Here is a 17,247-nt window from a genome sequence, read left to right as displayed (position 1 = left end):
TCCCTATTTCATCTCAAGTGATGACACAAAGTGTTTTTCTCTTAGTGGAGCTCGGTTCCCTGTTTAACTCTCTTTTTCTAGGTTTGCCGTTCAGGGTAAAAAGGCAGACCACCTAGCGGGGCAGAGAAGGCTGCTGTGGTCTGGCCTCTCTGGTCGGCCTGGCACGTCTCCTCCACGCTTGTTTCTAACGGAACCCCAGCTGGGCAGTGGCCTGTGTGCTTGTCTCACTCACGAGATGGTGAGCTCCTTGAGTCACCCCTATTGTGTGTCAGCGCCGGACACATAGAAGAGACACAACCATTATTTTCTTGAAGAACTTGAGGGCAGTCAGGTATTTGCAGATCCAAAGTTCACCTAATCATGCTTCCTAGTTTCCCTTTGTTTTGCATCACTGGGTTGTTTTAAATAATTTTACTGAGGTATAATTTATTCACTCATTCTAGGTGTGCAGTTCAATAGTTTGTAGAAAATGTGCAGAGTTGTGCCACCATTGCCGCTGCCCCGCGTTACGATATCTTCATCACTCCATAAAGTTTCCTCGTGCCCATATGCAGTTCGTCCCCATTCTCACCCTCATCCTTGGGCAACCACTATTTTGCTTTCTGTTTCTATGGATTTCCTTGTTTTAGATGTTTCATATAAATGGGGTCATACAATATGTGGTCTTTTGTGTCTGGCTTCTTTCCTTGGAATACTGGTTTTGAGATTCATTGATGGCATAGAAGGTATTGGGAGTGAGTTCTTTTTATTTTATTGTTCCTGTGAATAGTATTCCGCTGTAAGCATAGACCACATTTTGTTTATCCACTTTTTTTCCACCAATTGTTGAATGTTTAATTTGTTTCCAGTGTGGGGCTTTGATGAACAGTACTGCTATGATGTACAAGTTTTTGTTCTCATACATTTTCATTCCTCAGGTAGACTGTTAGGAGCAGAATTGCTGGATCATACATACGGTAAGCTTACGTTTAACCTTTTAAGAAACTGACCATTTGTAAAACAAAAAAAAAGAGACTGACCATTTGTATTTCTCTAATGGCTAATGGTTTTTGAGCATCTTTTCATGTTCTTGTTAGCCATTTGTATATCTGTAATAAAATATCTACTGAAAACTTACCCTTGGTTAGTTGGGTCATATGTCTTATTGAGTTAAAGAATTCTTTACGTATTCTAGATACAAATCCTTTATCCGATAAAGGATTTGCAAATGTCTTCTCCCAGCCTATAGCTCATCTTTTGATTTTCTTAATAGTATTGAAAAATAATATCTTAATAGTGTTGTAGAAGTTTTTAATTTTGATTAAGTTTAGTTTTATAAATTCTTTTATGGATTGTACTTTCTGGTGTCATATCTTAAGAGTTTTGCCTAACCCAAGGTCATGAAGAAATTCTTCTAGAAGTTTTATAATTTTAGCTCTTGTGTAGGTGTAGAATCCATTCAAGTTACTTTTAAAATTCATTTTGTGTCTGTGTGTGTGTGTATCCATTTGTCCCAGCATATTTGTTGCAAAGGCCATCTCTTCCTCCACTGAATTGCTTTGGTACCTTTGTTGAAATCAGTTAACCATAAATATAAGGGTTTATTTCTAGACTCTCAGTTCTGTTAAACTGATCTATATGCCTGTCCATGAGCCAGCAGGATAGTACTGAGCTTTCCAGCTTTAAAGTAAGTCTTAAAAATAGATAATGTAAGTCCTCCAGCTTTGTTATTTTAAAAAATCCTTTTGAATATTTTAGGTACTTGGCATTCCGATTAGCTTTTATAGATCAGCTTGTCAGTTTCTACAAAAAGCGTCTGGGGTTTTTAATAGATGCTGTGTTGAATGCATAGATCAATTTGGAGAGAATTAGCATCCTGACAATGCAAAGTCTTCCAGTCCATGAATATGGAATGTTTGTCATTTGTTTAGATCTTCCTTGATTTCTCCCAGCAATATTTTCTCATTTTTGAAGTGTTGCACTTCCTTCTGTTAAGTTGATCCTAACTGTTTTTGTTTTTTATGCTGTGTGGATGGAACTACACTGACTTAATTTTATTTGGGGAGGTGTTTTTTTGCTAGTATATAGAAATGCCATTGGTTTTTTGTATATTGATCTTGTATCCTGTGACGTTGCCAAACTCATTCATTAGTTACTCTTTCTTTCTTTCTTAGCTGTGCTGCACAGCTTGAAGGATGTTCCCCAACCAGGGATTAAACCTGAGCCGTGGCAGTGAAAGCCCCAAATCCTAACCACTAGACCACCGGGGATCTGCTAACTACTACACTAACCAGGAAATTCCCTTTAAAGTCTTTATCTTTAAAAAAATTTTTCACATATGTGTATTCCTTGGGATTTTCTACGCGTATAATATTCCATCTGTGAATAAAGATAGTTTTATCTTTCCAGTACAGATGCCTTTAATTTTTTCCTGCTTTGTTGCACTGGCTAGAACCTCCAGTATAGGGAGTTCCCTGGTAACCTCGTAGTTAGGACTCAGAGGACTCAGAGCTCTCACTGCCATGGCCTGGGTTCAATCCTGGTTGGGGAATAGATCCCACAAGCTGCGTGCTCTGGCTCAAAAAAAAAATAGAAAAGAACCTGCCATAGAGTGTGGTATATAAATGGCACAAATAGACATGGTTGCCTTGTTCTTAGTCTTAGGTAGGAAAACATAATCCTTCACCAGTGAATATGTTAAGCTGTGGGGTTTTCATCAGTGACCTTTTTCAAGTTAAGGAAATTGCATTCTATTCTTACTTAGTTGAGGTTTTGTCATGAATAGGTATTAGATTTCATCAGATGCTTTTCCTGCACCTATCAGCTTTTCCTGTCCTTTCAGCTGTTAATACGGTATATAACATTAATTGATTTTCAAGATACTGATACAACCTTGAATTCCTAGAATAAATCCCACTCAGTCATGGTGTATAATCCTTTATATGTTGCTGAATGGCTTGCTGATATTTTTTAAAGGAGTTTTTTATAGTGCATCTGTGTTCACTAGAGCTGTATTCTGTAGTTTTCTTTTCTTGTGATGTCGTTGGCCAGTGGGACTGGCCTCATAGAACGAGTGAAGTGTCCTCCTTCTTTATTTCTGTAAGAGTTTGTGAAGAAGTAGTATTTTTTTTTTTTAATATTTGCTAGAATTCACCAGTGAAGCCATCTGGGCCTATTATTTGAAGGATGATTCTAAATTTCTAATTCAGATTTTTCACTTGTCTCCAGGTCCCCTGAGGGTGGATACCCACTTCTCTCAGGAGATTGGAATGATTGATGTTTTGATACAACATAAAAGAGTCTCAAAATAATGATGCTTAGAGAAAGAAGCTGGTCAAAAAAGGAGGACATTGCCGTGTGCTATGTCTTGGTCTGTTCAGGCTGCTGTAAAAATTAGCAAAGACTGACTGGCTTATAGACAGCAGAAGTTATTTCTCACAATTCTGGAGGATGGGGAGCTCAAGATGCAGGGACTGGCAGATTCAGTGTCTAGTGAGGCCCCGCTTCCTGGTTCACAGACAGCTGCCTTTTTGCTGTGTGTCTTCACATGCGAGCTCGCCACAGTCCCTTTTATAACATCAGTTATCCCAGAGCCCTCATGACCTAGTATCAATACATCCCAAATGCCCAGTCTGCAGACACCATTACTTTAGAGGTTAGGATTTCAGCATGTGAATTTTGAGGGAATACAAACCTCCAGTTTATAGCAGATTTCCATTTATATAGAACTCTGCCCAGCACTTCATGGCAAATAGATGGGGAAACAATGGAAACAGTGACAGACTTTAGTTTTCTTGGGCTCCAAGTAGACAGTGACTGCAGCCATGAAATTAAAAGACACCTGCTCCTTGGAAGAAAAGCAGTGACCAACATATTAAAGAGCAGAGACATTACTTTGCCGAGAAAGGTCCAGACGTCTAGTCAAAGCTATGGTTTTTCCAGTAGTCATGTATGGATGTGAGAGCTGAACCATAAAGAAGGCTGAGAGCTGAAGAATTGATGCCTTCAAACTGTGGTGCTGGAGAAGACTCTTGAGAGTCCCTTGGACTGCAAGGAGATCAAACCAGTCAGTCCTACAGGAAATCAGTCCTGAATATTCATTGGGAAGACTGATGCTGAAGCTCCAATCCTTTGGCCACCTGATGGGAAGGGCTGACTCATTAGAAAAGGCCCTGGTGCTGGGAAAGATTGAAGGCAGGAGAAGGGGACGACAGAGAATGAGATGGTTGGATGGCATCAGCGACTCGATGGTCATGAGTTTGCACAAGCTCCGGGTTGTTGAAGGACAGGGAAGCCTGACGTGTTGCGATTCACAGGGTCACAAAGAGTCGGAGACGACTGAGTGAACAACAAGTAGAAAATGTAAACTAACGTAGCAACAGAAAGTAGATTGCAGAGTGCCTGAGGACAGCAGGGTTGATGGGGAGGGCGTTGGGGAGGACTCAGAATTTAAAGGATGTGAGGAGACTATGGCGGGATGGTGGGTATATGCACTATCTTGTGGGGATGGTTTCACAGATTGTACATTATGTCAGACATCAAATGTATACTTTGAATATGTGCAAGTTATTCTATGTCAATTATAGCTCAATAAAGCTGTTAAAAAAAAAAAAAGTTGGACACTGATTTGCACTGTGGCCTCTAAGGCCCCAAGGTTTACTGTCTCTTTTGGGCTCCAGATCCTGGGGTGCACTTCAGGCCGAGATGATGAGGGGACCTGTGGACCCCAAGGGCTCTCTGGTCTCCATCACGTGGAGACAAACCCAGCTTAGCAGGTCCTTTGCTCGAGTCTAACACAAGCATTTTCCTTGATATAACATTGTCTTCAGATTTACCTTAAAGGCTGTACAATATGCAATCCAGTGAGTATAACACAAATTACTTAACCATTCCTCTAGTGGCTGGGCACTCAGGCCATTCCCTATTTCCAAGTAGCATAAATAAAACTGCCAGAAGAGCAGTATTGCTTAACTACTGTCTACAATCCTAGATAGTAATTTAGCAATACATTAAGTTCTTAACATGCTCATACACTCTGATACTATTTCCATTCTAGGAACTTATCTCAGCATTGTTTAAAAACAAAGCAAAAAACTGGAAACAACTTCAACAGCAGGAGTAACTTAAATAAATGGAGGTCTAGTCACCCAATGGAGCATAAGACAGAAAAAAAGAAAAAATGTGAGCCAATAGTGACTGAAGTGTATTGGCTGATAGGTTAAATGAAAATAAGCTGGTTGTAAAATGGGACATAAAATGACTATGGTTATTTTTTCTTTTAAAAAATAAAGCTCACATCATATCTGTCTATGGTGATGGTGGTTTAGTCGCTAAGTCCTGTCCAGCTCTTGCAACCCCATGGACTGTAGCCTGCCAGGTTCCTCTGTCCATGGGATTCTCCAGGCAAGAATACTGGAGTGGGTGGCCATTTCCTTCTCCAGGGGATCTCCCCGACTCAGGAATTGAACCTGGGTCTCCTGCATTGCAGGCAGATTCTGTACCAGCTGAACGACAAGTATCTGTACAGGGAGTGAAAGTTGATTTCTGAAGACATTTAGATGTTAACCTAGAGGTCTGTTCACCCACTGTGTTCCCACACCCAACCCTGGTGAATTCTCCCTTCTCAGTCTTGCTCTGATGGCTCTGAAGACTTTCAGAAGCTGCCAAGGCCAAGAGGCTGAGCTGTGTTTGGTGCCTTGGTGCTGTCTCAGGGCCTGCTCGTGCTGGGGCTAGGAGGACGCAGCAGGGCAGCCCAGCAGAGCCTGGTGGCTGGTCCCATAGGCCTGCCTCTCGCTGGGTACAGTATGATGGGCCAGCTTCCCTGACCGTGTGTGATGGGGCGTTGACTGCCACAGATGAGTCTTGAACTTCCGGGGAGAAGTTGCTGAGCCCCGTTAGTGTCCAGGCCCCCACAGAAGACCTGGCTGAGGCCTGGGAGTACTCTCTCGGGCTGGAGGTCAGGCAAGGGAGTGATAGATGGTGTGCCTCGGCTCTGGCACCTCCTGTGGGGCTACAAGGGCCTTCTCCAGGTGAACATCATCACCCACCACAGAGAGATGGTCTGCGGTCTAGTTTATCCTGGTCCACACAAACCTGCCCATTTCCCACCTGAGGGTCACTCCCTCAATTTAGATTTAGATTACACACTCCTAGATTTAGATTACAAGGGGGTTGGAGTGTGGACTACAGCCGAGTCAACCAATTTCCTTGAGGCATAGTTTTCTCACTAAAAGTTGCTGGTGATGCATGCACCTTACAATACTGTTCTAAGACCTGAGAAGTGTGTTTCCGTTCACTGGGAAGTAGCCATCATAAATCATGGCTATTATCATTAATAGGAGTCCTTGGCTTCCCTGTGCTGTGCTTAGTCACTCAGTCATGTCCGTCTCTTTGCAGCCCCATAGACTGTAGCCCACCAGGCTCCTCTGTCCATGGAATTCTCCAGGCAAGAATACTGGAGTTCGTGGCTTCTCCTTTCTTCAGGGGATCTTCCCGACCCAAGAAGTGAACCAGGGCAGATTCTTTACCAGGTGAGCTACCAGGGAAGCCCTGGCTGAAAAAACCCATTCCCCCAAGGGGCTCTACTCCATGGCCCCTCAAATGAGTTTCCCACAGATACTTCTCTAGCAAAGACTTGAAAAGGGGGGCCTACTGGTAAGAAGAAAAGGGCTCTCATCCACTCAACAAGTATTTACTGAGCAACTGCCATGTGCCAGGCCCTCTTCTCAGGGCTGGATGGATCAGGAACCGAGACCAACTCTCTCCAAAACCAGACTCTCCCTGAGAGACAGCAGAGAGTCTGAGCAAGGCTCAGGTCCTTGGGTGGATGAGGCTGCCATCAGCTGGATTGGGCTGGGATGGTCACTAAGAAGGGCAGTCTGGAGGGAAGATTCTGAGTGGGTGGCGCCCCTGGGACGTCCACGGGGCGGCGTCTATGAGGCCATCTGACGTGTGAGTCTGGGGAGCCGGAAGAGGTTCTGGCTGGAGCTTTATGATAAAGGAGGAAGAATAAAAGTAGCCGAAAGGAAGGAAAGGTGGTTCCAGAATAGCCTGGGGGCAGGTTACTTTGACTTCTTGAGCTCCCAGGATGGCCCTCAGATGGCGCCCCTCATTATCCCGTTTCTCGTCATTGTCCTTGCCCTGACTGCAGGGAGTGTGTGTGCCCCAAGGTGCACAGTGGAATCTCACCCCCAGGGCCTGCCTCCTTGGTCTCTTCCTCCCAAGTCCAGCTGGCTCATCCCTGATACTTGATTCATTCACTTATTCACATAATCGTTTAACTTAGAAACTTTTTATTGAGCTTCACTCCTGGCGCTCTCAGCAGAGGATGCCCTGGCCCCCTCTTGGGGGTGCTAGATATATGAAGGGACATTTCATTGTCGCAGTGACTGGGCAGGGAACAGGGGCACTCAGGGTCCTGCCCAGAAAGAACTGCCCTCCCGGGGTTCGGGAGCACTTGGCAGAGAAACTCCCTCCCAGCCCCCTGCAGCTGGCACAGGAGGGACCGCTGGGAGGAGAGACAGTGCTCTGTAGCCTGGGGCGCAGCTGGTACTTGCCAGCGTGGTTTGAGGATCGTGACTGCACCACGGACCAGAGAAGAGCAGAGAGGCTTCCCCGGGGAGGTGACTTTGGACCTGTGCCTGGAAGGATGTGGAGCATCCACAGACACAGGATGGGCAGGAATTCCCCGGCAGAGGGAAGCAGGTATGCAAAGGCTGAGGAGTGTGGGTGGGCTCGTTTACCGGCCAGGGAATGCAAAGGGCAGCAGAGGAAGAGAATGGGTGGGAATCGCAGGTCGCTGTGGGCTTGCAGGGCATCCCTTCCCTTCTCCAGCCCTAGAAATTCCTCAGGATGTTGGAGAGGATGTCGTACTTGGCTCTCTCGTACAGGTCCCTGGCCGCAGGTGGCAGATTGGAGCTGTCAAGTTGTGGAGGGTCTTCCCCCGGAAGACTCAGCAGAGTCCTCCCCCGGCGGCGGGGCTGCAGAAGTGATGCGGCGGTGAGCGCCCTCATCGATCGCCTCGCCGCTTCCTGTCCCACGTGTGGCCCCTCTCTCCCCAGGTGGGGATGAGTCTGGAGGCCCAGGCAGTGACCTTGGTGATGGCGCTGGAGGGGTCCCCAGTCAGGCCCCAGAGAGGCTAGGAACGCCTGTCACTCTTGTCCACCCCGGCTATTGCACTCACCGGGAGGCTCCACCTCCGGCTTGTCTTCCCAAAAGTGGTATGGGGAGGCGGGTTACCAGAGCTCAGGGCCCAGAGAAGAGCCGGTGGAAGACTGAGTCCCCTCCCAGCCCCAGGAGGAGGCCATCAGTTCGTGTCCCCATCCCCTTCTACCAGACGACTAGCCGTCAATCATCAAGGTCTGGCCACGCCTCTACCCTCCAGACTACTTGCGTTTAGACCGGTTCAGTTTCCAGGTCTAAGGTCTGGGACCTCCAGAACTGAGGTTCCACGCGCAGGTGAGGGACCCTCGATCACTGGGGGTCACCGGGCAGAGCGCCGCGGAGACGGGAACTGGGGCAGGTGAGGGCGCAGGGGCTCACCTCCGGCTCCAGCTCTCGGTCTGGCACGCAGTTGAGCGACAGGAGGCGGAGTTGCCGCAGCATGAAGAAGGAGCCGGTGCAGTTCCGCTCCTCCTGCCGGGGAGCAAGCACACTGGCTGCAGCGGACGGCGCCCTCGCCCAGGTCCCCCGACTCCCGAGCTCCAGTCCGCCCGCTAGCCACCGGAGGGAGCAGCGGTCGCTGGGGACACCCGGGCAGGCTCCGTGCGCGCCCGATAGCATTGACTTTCATGCAAGTTCTTACACGGGAAAGGGTCTCCATAAATTAGCCGAGAGAGAGTAATATTGTTTAAAACACTCGTGTGTACATCAAAAAGGTACCGAAGATGATACACCAACAGTTAATGTTGTCTCCTGAGTAGTGGGGTTGCAGATTTTTTGTTTTTTACTTCGCTTCTCTAAATTTTATTGGTTTGCTATAATAAAATATTTTCCTAATTTTAGAAAAGCAGTTATCTGTTCAGTTCAGTTCAGTGGATCAGTTGTGTCTGACTCTTTGCGACCCCATGAACGGCAGCTCGCCAGGCCTCCCTGTCCATCACCAACTCCTGGAGTCCACCCAAACCCATGTCCATTGAGTCGGTGATGCCATCCAACCATCTCATCCTCTGTCATCCCCTTCTCCTCCTTCCCTCAATCTTTCCCAGCATCAGGGTCTTTTCCAATGAGTCAGCTCTTCGCATCAGATGGCCAAAGTATTGGAGTTTCAGCTTTAGCATCAGTCCTTCCAATGAACACCCAGGACTGATCTCCTTTAGGATGGACTGGTTGGATCTCCTTGCAGTCCAAGGGACTCTCAAGAGTCTTCTCCAACACCACAGTTCAAAAGCATCAATTCTTCAGCGCTCAGCTTTCTTTATAGTCCAACTCTCACATCCCTACATGACCACTGGAAAAACCATAGCCTTGACTAGACGGACCTTTGTTGGCAAACTAATGTCTCTGCTTTTTAATATGCTGTCGAGGTTGGTCATAACTTTCCTTCCATGGAGTAAGCGTCTTTTAATTTCATGGCTGCAATCACCATCTGCAGTGATTTTGGAGCCCAGAAAAATAAAGTCAGTGGTTATCTGGGTGGATTATAAAAGCATCAACAAAAACTAAAAAATAATTTATGCTTTTCAACTGTGGTGTTGGAGGACTCTTGAGAGTCCCTTGGACTGCAAGGAGATCCAACCAGTCCATCCTAAAGGAAATCAGTCCTGAATATTCATTGGAAGCACTGATGCTGAAGCTGAAACTCCAATACTTTGGCCACCTGATGCCAAGAACTAACTCATTGGAAAAGACCCTGATGCTGGGAAAGATTGAAGGCAGGAGAAGGGGACGACAGAGGATGAAATGTTTGGATGGCATCACTGACTCATGGACATGAGTGTGAGTAAGCTCCAGGAGCTGGTGATGGACAGGGAGGCCTGGCGTGCTGCAGTCCATGGGGTCACAAAGAGTCAGACACGACTGATTGACTGAACTGAACTGATGTGGATTATGGTCCCCCTTTGTTCTTTCTCTTTTAATATTTAGTCACTTCTTTTAGTGTGTATTGCTTTTCTAATAAGGATGGACAATTTGTAGTAAGAAAAAGCCATAAGGAAAAACCCAATTAAAAAAAAAAAACTTCCACAGTCAAACCTCACCTGTCTGTGGGTGGGTGGAAGCAAACTCGGCCTCCGGGAAGGAGGTGAGAGAGAGGGGAGATTCCTTGTCCTGCTCACTGGGGCAGGGAGCCAGGGGATGGATAGGAGACTCACCCCACCCTCCCTGAAAGGACACTGTCGGGGTCTTCGGCGGTACCGGAACAGGAAGCACACAGTCTCTTTAATCCTGAAGTTGAGCGGGATCGTGGTGGAGTTCTAAAGAAGCAGGAGAAGAGTCACAGTCATCTCCCTTTTACACAGGAGAGAACAAAGGCAGGGAGGAGAGCAATCACAGTTCCAAGTTGACAGGGCTTGCCCGAGGTCTGCACTTCCCACCTAAGAGAGGCGGCCGCTTCAAACAGCCTCAGCAGAGGCTGAAGGCACGCAGGGCTTCTGGAAACCAGCAGAGGCCACCACTTCATGGCTGGACCGCCTTGAGGGGTCACCTCCCATCTCTGCACCTCAATCTCCTCTTCTGTGACAAAGGACCTAGAATACTTGCCTCCCAACTGCCAGGAGAGAGGTAAGGGGGTGGGAAGGGAGACCCTGGAAGGCCCTGGTGAGGTGCCTTCTGGTGGGACCAGTCTGGCTCCTGTCCATCCTATGAAACAGCTCTGCTTACTCCTTCAACTCCAGGGCCTGAGAGCAGAATGGACTCCCAGACCCCACATTCCACCTTTGGGCAAATCCCGGAATTGATCAGCTAGCCAGCTGTCAGGCCAGAGAGAGAGTACCAGTCTCCGTTTTACCTTCTGAGTAGAGAAACATTATAGTAATAACACCAGCATCTGCTGTTAACCAAGCACTTTGTTCCTGTTTGGGGCACTCGCTCCTGCCTGCTGGCCTCACGGGATGTTGTGAGGTAGGTGGTACCCGCTCCCCAGGCTTGAGACCCTGACCCTCACCAAACCAGGTGGCGGCGGGGTGCTTTCCAGCAGGCCAAAGATGCGCTGTCCTCGCCGGCCCTGGTTGAAGAACTTCAGGGCCTGGGTGACAATCTCTTCATAGCTCAGACCACGCTGGGCCACACAGGCCACGGCTGCCAAGCCTGCTACCAGCACCAGTGCCTTCCAAGCCCCTGCCATCGTCCCTTCTCGGATCCTCTGCCACTTGCGGCCCCTTTTAGGTGGTAATCACGCAGCCTTGCCCAAGGCCTGCTGGCAACATGCGGGGGCTGAGGCCTTCCTGAAAGGGGCCTTTCTTTTCCTTTGCTAGGCACCCAGTGTTAGCCAACATTCCAAAATACCAGTGACTAAGAGGCAAGTAGGATTGGGCAATAGGCCTAGGAGTGAGGCAGCCCCGAGCTGGGGGCAGGAAACCAGTGCGATGCTGGGCACAACCCTTCACTTTGGTCTCAGTGGCCGTCTCTCCCCCCACCCTGTGCCACAGGGAGGCCACCTCTGGCTCTGATACTCCAGGACCCCGTGCCATCTCTTGCCTGGTTGGTGTGGTTTGGTTCCAAAACAGCTGCCTGGGATCCATGAGTTCTCTGTGTGACCGCTTCTCAGCTGAAGCACAGACAGATGGTCTGGTTTTGTTGAAGGCTGTACTCTGGCTGACACCTGCCATGTTGCATATATTTTAAAAATACTAATTGTTGTTGTTTTAGTTGCTCAGTCATGTCTAATTCTTTTGTGACCTCCTGGACTAGCCCGCCAGGCTCCTCTGTCCATGGGATTGCCCAGGCAAGAATATTGGAGTGGGTTGCCATTTCCTCCTCCAGGGGATCTTGCCCACCCAGGGATCGAACACACATCCCCTGCGTTGGCAGGCAGATTCTGTACTGCTGAGCCACCGGGGAAGCCCTAAAATACTGACTGTCAATCCTTAAAATTCTGGATGCCTGACTGACAAAAAAAAATCATAAGCTCTGACAATTCATGGCTCACTAGTCCCTCTCGTTGGGTTTGATGGCAGCAACCTCTCCAGGGAGAGCCTCGCTGCCCACATCCCCCAGGCCGATCCCTGCAGGCAAAGAGGGGAGGCTGTCGCCAACAGGATCAGGGTAGGGGCCCCTGGCTGTTGACACAGGCGGCCCCAGGCAGCAGCCTGCAAGGGGAGCCGCAGGAGCCTCCCCCTCCTCCGAGGGCTCCCATTTTCCTCCGCTCCCTGTTACTGGGGCCAGCGTGTTGACTTGCCAGCCCACCCTTTATTCTGGGTTCCTGTTCCGCAGGAGACTCAGAACTGGGGAGGAGGGGAGCAGCTACCGTGTTCTCACTGAAGCCCGCCAGTGGGGAAACCAAGGCACAGAGCAGCCCACCCTTGCTCCAGAAGCTAAGGGTGGAGCTGTGGAGCTGAGAAGGACAGAGCCGGAAGTAGGGAGAGGGGGCAGAGCACAGAACAGTCCTTGGCAGACCCAGCAGGTCCTCAAAGGCCTGAGTCTCATCATCAGATCCATGCAGCCGTGGCGTATAATGGTGAAAAATTAGAAACAATAGAAACGTGCTTCAAGAGCAATTTGGTTAGAGCACTTGTGGTATTTCTACTCATGGAATACTGCTACTACTTGTTAGAATACGTATCCAGTTGTCAGCGGGATTGCATTCATCAGCGGTTCTTAGCTGGAGAATGAAGGTTCTGCTGCAGCTGATCTTGTGTCCATCCCAGGAAGTGTGATAGGGCGAGATGGCAGGTGCTCACTGTAGAATCCTATGCTCTTCCTAATTTCTCCTCCGAGTTAAAATGCAGTGAGAATCTGTGTGGTAAAAAGGAAAGTGCAGTTTTAATTTTGCTGCTCACAAGAAAGCATTTCCCTAACTTTCACGCTGGCACCCTAACTCACTTTCAAGTCCTCAGGAGGACTTCCTCCTCAGACCCTCCTACACCCCCATCTCTGCTTTCTCATTCAGATACAGTTTTCTTCATAGCACTTGCTGTTGAGTGACAACCGTTGTTTATTGTTTATTTTATTTCCCACTTTGGGGGTAAGCTCCTTGAAAGCTGATTGTTTACCCAGTGCCAAGACGAGTATCTGGCATACAGTAGCTGCTCAGTAAACGCTGGCTGAGGGAATAAATGATTTTGCCCTTGAAGGATTTTATGCATAGCTCAAAGACCAGTTCCTCATACCCCACACACTTCCACCCAGTATGGCTCAGCGAGATGGCAGCAAGGTTCTCTGACACTCAGAACATCCGGAATGGAATTTTGTTATAGCCAGGCCTCTTTTTTTCTGGATGTCTCGCTGCAGCATATATTCTATTTCTGGTACAACAAGTTGTTATAAAATGTTTATCAGTTTGAAGGATGCATTCTGATGTATTTTCCATGCATATACATGGAAAGGGAAGCAAGGATTCCCAACTGGGGAGATTTTGCCCCTGGATACCCAGGACAATTGTCAATGTCTGGAGACAGTTTTGAGTGTTGCAGCTGGGGAGAAGGCGCAACTAGCACCTACTGGATACTGCTGATCACCCCACAGTGCATAGGGCAGCCCCCACAAGAAGAACGGTCCAGCCCCAAATGTCAGTGTCCTGAGGCTGAGAAATCCTGAGACAGAGCAACACACCACATGAGCACATAGCAGCTGGACAGATCGGTCTTAAACACATGGTGCTTGGCCAGAGAGGAAAGAAATAGAATGAGATCTGTAACAACCCCCCTCCCCACTTCTCTCTAGCCATGTATATGCGTGGAAAACACATCAGAATGCATCCTTCAAACTGATAAACATTTTATAACACCTCCAAGGCACACGTAAACATGAATGATGGTTGAGAGGGCAGGAAATGGTATGGGAGGGAAAAAAGGCAGAGAGGGGGCTTGCACAGATCAATACAGCCCCCACTGTAAGGTTCAGTTCCTTGTACAGAAAAGTGTACACTGGTCGGTATCCATGACAACATCACTAGCAAGGTGCCTGAAAGGATGTTTGCTAAAATGTTAGTAATGATTACCACTGTGTTTTTCTCTGAATGGAGCTGGCAAAGGATTCTGAGGTTTTTTTTTTTCTTTTCAACGTTATTATTTGAAATTTTTTTTTACAATAAACATCTTTGTTTTACAAAAACAACAAAAATATTTTTATTTTTTAAAATTATTAATTTTAATTGGAGGCTAATTACGTTACAATATTGTAGTGGGAAAACAACGAAAATATTGTTAAAATACTCATATGGAGTCTATGTTTTATTCCATATCTGCAACTGTTATTTTTTAAAGATGAATGGAGCTCTTTTTATTGAGGTGAAATTCACATATCATAAAATTTGCCCTTTCAAAGTGTACAACTCATAACATTTTCATCCTCCTAAAAATAAACCATGTGCCAATTAGCAGTCACTCCCTGTTTTCCCTTCCCCTTTGCCCCTGGCAGCCAATAATCTTCTTTCTGTCTTTATGGGTTTCCTTTACTGGACATTTCATGTAATTGAAATCATAACATATGCGGTCTTTTGTATCTGGCTTTGTTTACTTAGCATCATAGTTTCAAGGTTCATCCATGTTTAGATTAATTCCTTTTTATGACTGAGTTAGATTTCATCATATGGATAAACCACATTCGTTGATCCATTCATCAGTTTATAGACATTTGGATTATTTCCACATTTTTGCTTTTGTGAATCATGCTACTATGAATATTCACATACTAGTTTTTTATGTGGACATATGTTTTCAGTAACCTTGGGCCTATACTTAGGAATGGAATTTCTGGGTCATATGGTAACTCTGTGTTTAATTTTGTGAGGATTTATCAGAGTGTTTTCCAAAGAGCCTGTACTTTTCTACATTCTCACCAGCAGTCCATGGTATTCCACATCTCGCCAACAATTATTATTGTGTCTCTTCTTCTTATAGCCATCCTAGCGGGTGTGAAGTGATGTTTCATTATGGTTTTGATTTGTATTTCCCTAAGAGCTAATGACATTGAATATCTCTTTGTGTCTGTTTATATATCTTCTTTGGAGAAATGTCTCTGCAAATCCTTTGTACAATTTTTAATTGGGTTGCTTGTCCTTATATTGCTGAGTTGTTCACATAATGTTTTTAAAATTAAAATGTTTTAGATTTCCATTGGAGGGGGAAATACCTCCAGTAAAACCAAGGCTTTAGATGTGTAGAATATTTCTTCAGGGACTTTGCAGGCCCCCATCACACAGCTCCCCATCAGCGTGAGAAGCTCCAGTTGTCCCCAGCCTTGATCAGTGAGGCTGATGAGGCCTGGAAAAGTTAGTAAGCATCCCCAAGTTACACAGTTGAGTCCTGTGTAGAATGATGGGGAACTGGGAAGTTTTATCTCGAGGAGAGGACTGACAGGGTGACTTTGATTCCCTGCTCTGTCTCTGAAAGGCTGCCATGAACAAGAGGACCAGGTTGTTTTTATGGACTCAGAGGACAGAGACAGAACCAAAGGTTGGATTCCCGGGAAGAGATATATCAACAAGAAAGGTCTCAAATCCAAGAAAGATCCCCTTGACAAAAGCTGGAGTGCGGCGTGGTGGAGGAGGCCTGGGAGATGTTGAACTGAGTCTGGAAGACCACTTGGCAGGGAAATTGTAGACTTGAAGGGTCATTTGACACCCGGCTTCCCCAGCATCCATTTCCCCCACCCATTCTCCCTACCAATGAGGCCCAGTTCCCCTTAGAGGATCTGCATGGTTCTGGGAGAGGAAAACTCAACTTGGTCTAAGTCAAGAGAACCTGTCATCTCTCCACCACTATTGATGATTGATTCAGCATGTGCATGTGATTAAGCTGCTCCACTTAGAATACATCTCAGAATTTTCAATGGGAATACTAGGCACTTGCCCTCCTCCTGGAAATAAACAAGGAAGAGTGACTAGCTATGACAAAGAAAACATCTCGGGATGTGAGGTAGGCCCCTAAGGATGAGGTCAGCACCACAGAAGACAGAAAAACAGCTCCTGATGAAATCACTGAGCTGCTGGGTCACACCTGGCCTGAAAGTGGAGGGCCTCGGGATGTTACCCTTTAAGCGTCTCTGAATGGGCTTTTCTGTTACTTGCAACACATTACAACACATTTAGCATTCAAACATCCAGTAGAGAGGCATAGGGACAAACTATGTAGCCTTTATAATCCCATCAAATCGTAAGACTGACATGTCCAGAGGTTTGAGGTTGGATGGCATAGTCAGGGCTGGGAACTCAGGTTGGGGGCTCTTCAGTGGAAAAAAAGAATTGGGATTTTTTTTTTTTTTTGACAGGTAGACTTTACAGAGTATGAGTTCAAAAGGTCACACTCTGTGATAGCCACATAAAAATCCTTCAATACTTTGTGCTCAGTAATTGACCTAGAGCAATGCAGAATACAGCTGTCTGAGCCCTGCCTCAGCTTGAGGATTCCATAGATCTGGGTTCAAATCCCACTGCTGCCACATCTCCACTGGCTCTTGGCCAGTCTCTCTGGGATTCAGTGTTGTTGTCAGTTGCTCAGTTGTGTCAGACTCTTTCGCGACCCTGTGGACTGTAACCCTCCAGGCTCCTGTGCCCATGGGATTTCCCAGGCAAGAATACTGGAGTGGGTTGCCATGTCCTTCTCCAGGGCATCTTTCCCGCGCCAGGGATCGAACCCACTTCTGCACTGGCAGGCGGCTTCTTTACCACTGCTGCTATTCAGTAGGTCTCATCCTTGCAGCAGAGCTAACAACTCTTACCTTGTAAGTACGGTGAGAGCTTTAAGGCTAATGTGAGTGGAGGCAGCTCAGGTGTGGTGGCTTTTATTTAAGACTGTGATAAGTCAGATGCAGCTGAGACCATTAGTAAGCATGGAGCTCTTAACCCTCCAGTCTCTGACAGAGGGACTCAATTTTGCAGAGAGACCCTGATTACAGGGCTGGTCAGTGGAAGTGCCAGGATTCCAACCCCGGGTCCCAGGGTCGTGTCCTCCACCATGCCGCTCTGTGTTCAGCCTGGGGGCTGCGTGTCTTATTCCCTGCATGCTGGGAGCTGAGCTACAGAGGGTGAGGGCAGGATTCCATGTGTTCAGCAGGAGGTTTCTCCAAGACCCACCCAGCCTGTGACTGGACCCTGGGGCCTGAGGTTGGAGCAGGGCATGGGTGAGGCTCTGGAGGGCAGCTGGGGGTGCAGGGAGCAGGAAGTGGACACTC

General features: G+C 47.2%; 1 protein-coding gene across 1 annotated transcript; it reads right to left on the bottom strand.

The window, feature by feature from the left end:
• Positions 1 to 7,814: 7,814 nt before the first annotated feature.
• On the bottom strand, positions 7,815 to 11,260 carry LOC138086953 (15 kDa protein B-like). Its single transcript, XM_068981666.1, has 4 exons — positions 11,081 to 11,260; positions 10,290 to 10,391; positions 8,521 to 8,613; positions 7,815 to 7,958 (listed from the first exon to the last, which is right to left on the bottom strand). The coding sequence occupies exons 1-4, from the start codon at positions 11,258 to 11,260 to the stop codon at positions 7,815 to 7,817; spliced, it is 519 nt and encodes a 172-aa protein (XP_068837767.1).
• Between the last annotated feature and the right edge of the window lie 5,987 nt (positions 11,261 to 17,247).

This window comes from Capricornis sumatraensis, chromosome 10 (genome assembly GCF_032405125.1).
Source record: "Capricornis sumatraensis isolate serow.1 chromosome 10, serow.2, whole genome shotgun sequence".
Taxonomy (NCBI): domain Eukaryota; kingdom Metazoa; phylum Chordata; class Mammalia; order Artiodactyla; family Bovidae; genus Capricornis; species Capricornis sumatraensis.
Note: the sequence above shows the minus strand (reverse complement) of the source record. Positions and strands in the feature narration are given on the sequence as shown.

Bases quoted from the DNA above. Each gene is read 5' to 3' on its own strand.
- LOC138086953 (XM_068981666.1), bottom strand. From the start codon at position 11,260: ATGGCAGGGGCTTGGAAGGCACTGGTGCTGGTAGCAGGCTTGGCAGCC. The intron at 8,614-10,289 runs GTGAGTCTCCTA...GCTCCCCGGCAG, and splicing joins GTCCTTTCAGGGAGGGTGGG to GAGGAGCGGAACTGCACCGG. The intron at 7,959-8,520 runs GTGAGCCCCTGC...TCACTTCTGCAG, and splicing joins ACCGAGAGCTGGAGCCGGAG to CCCCGCCGCCGGGGGAGGAC.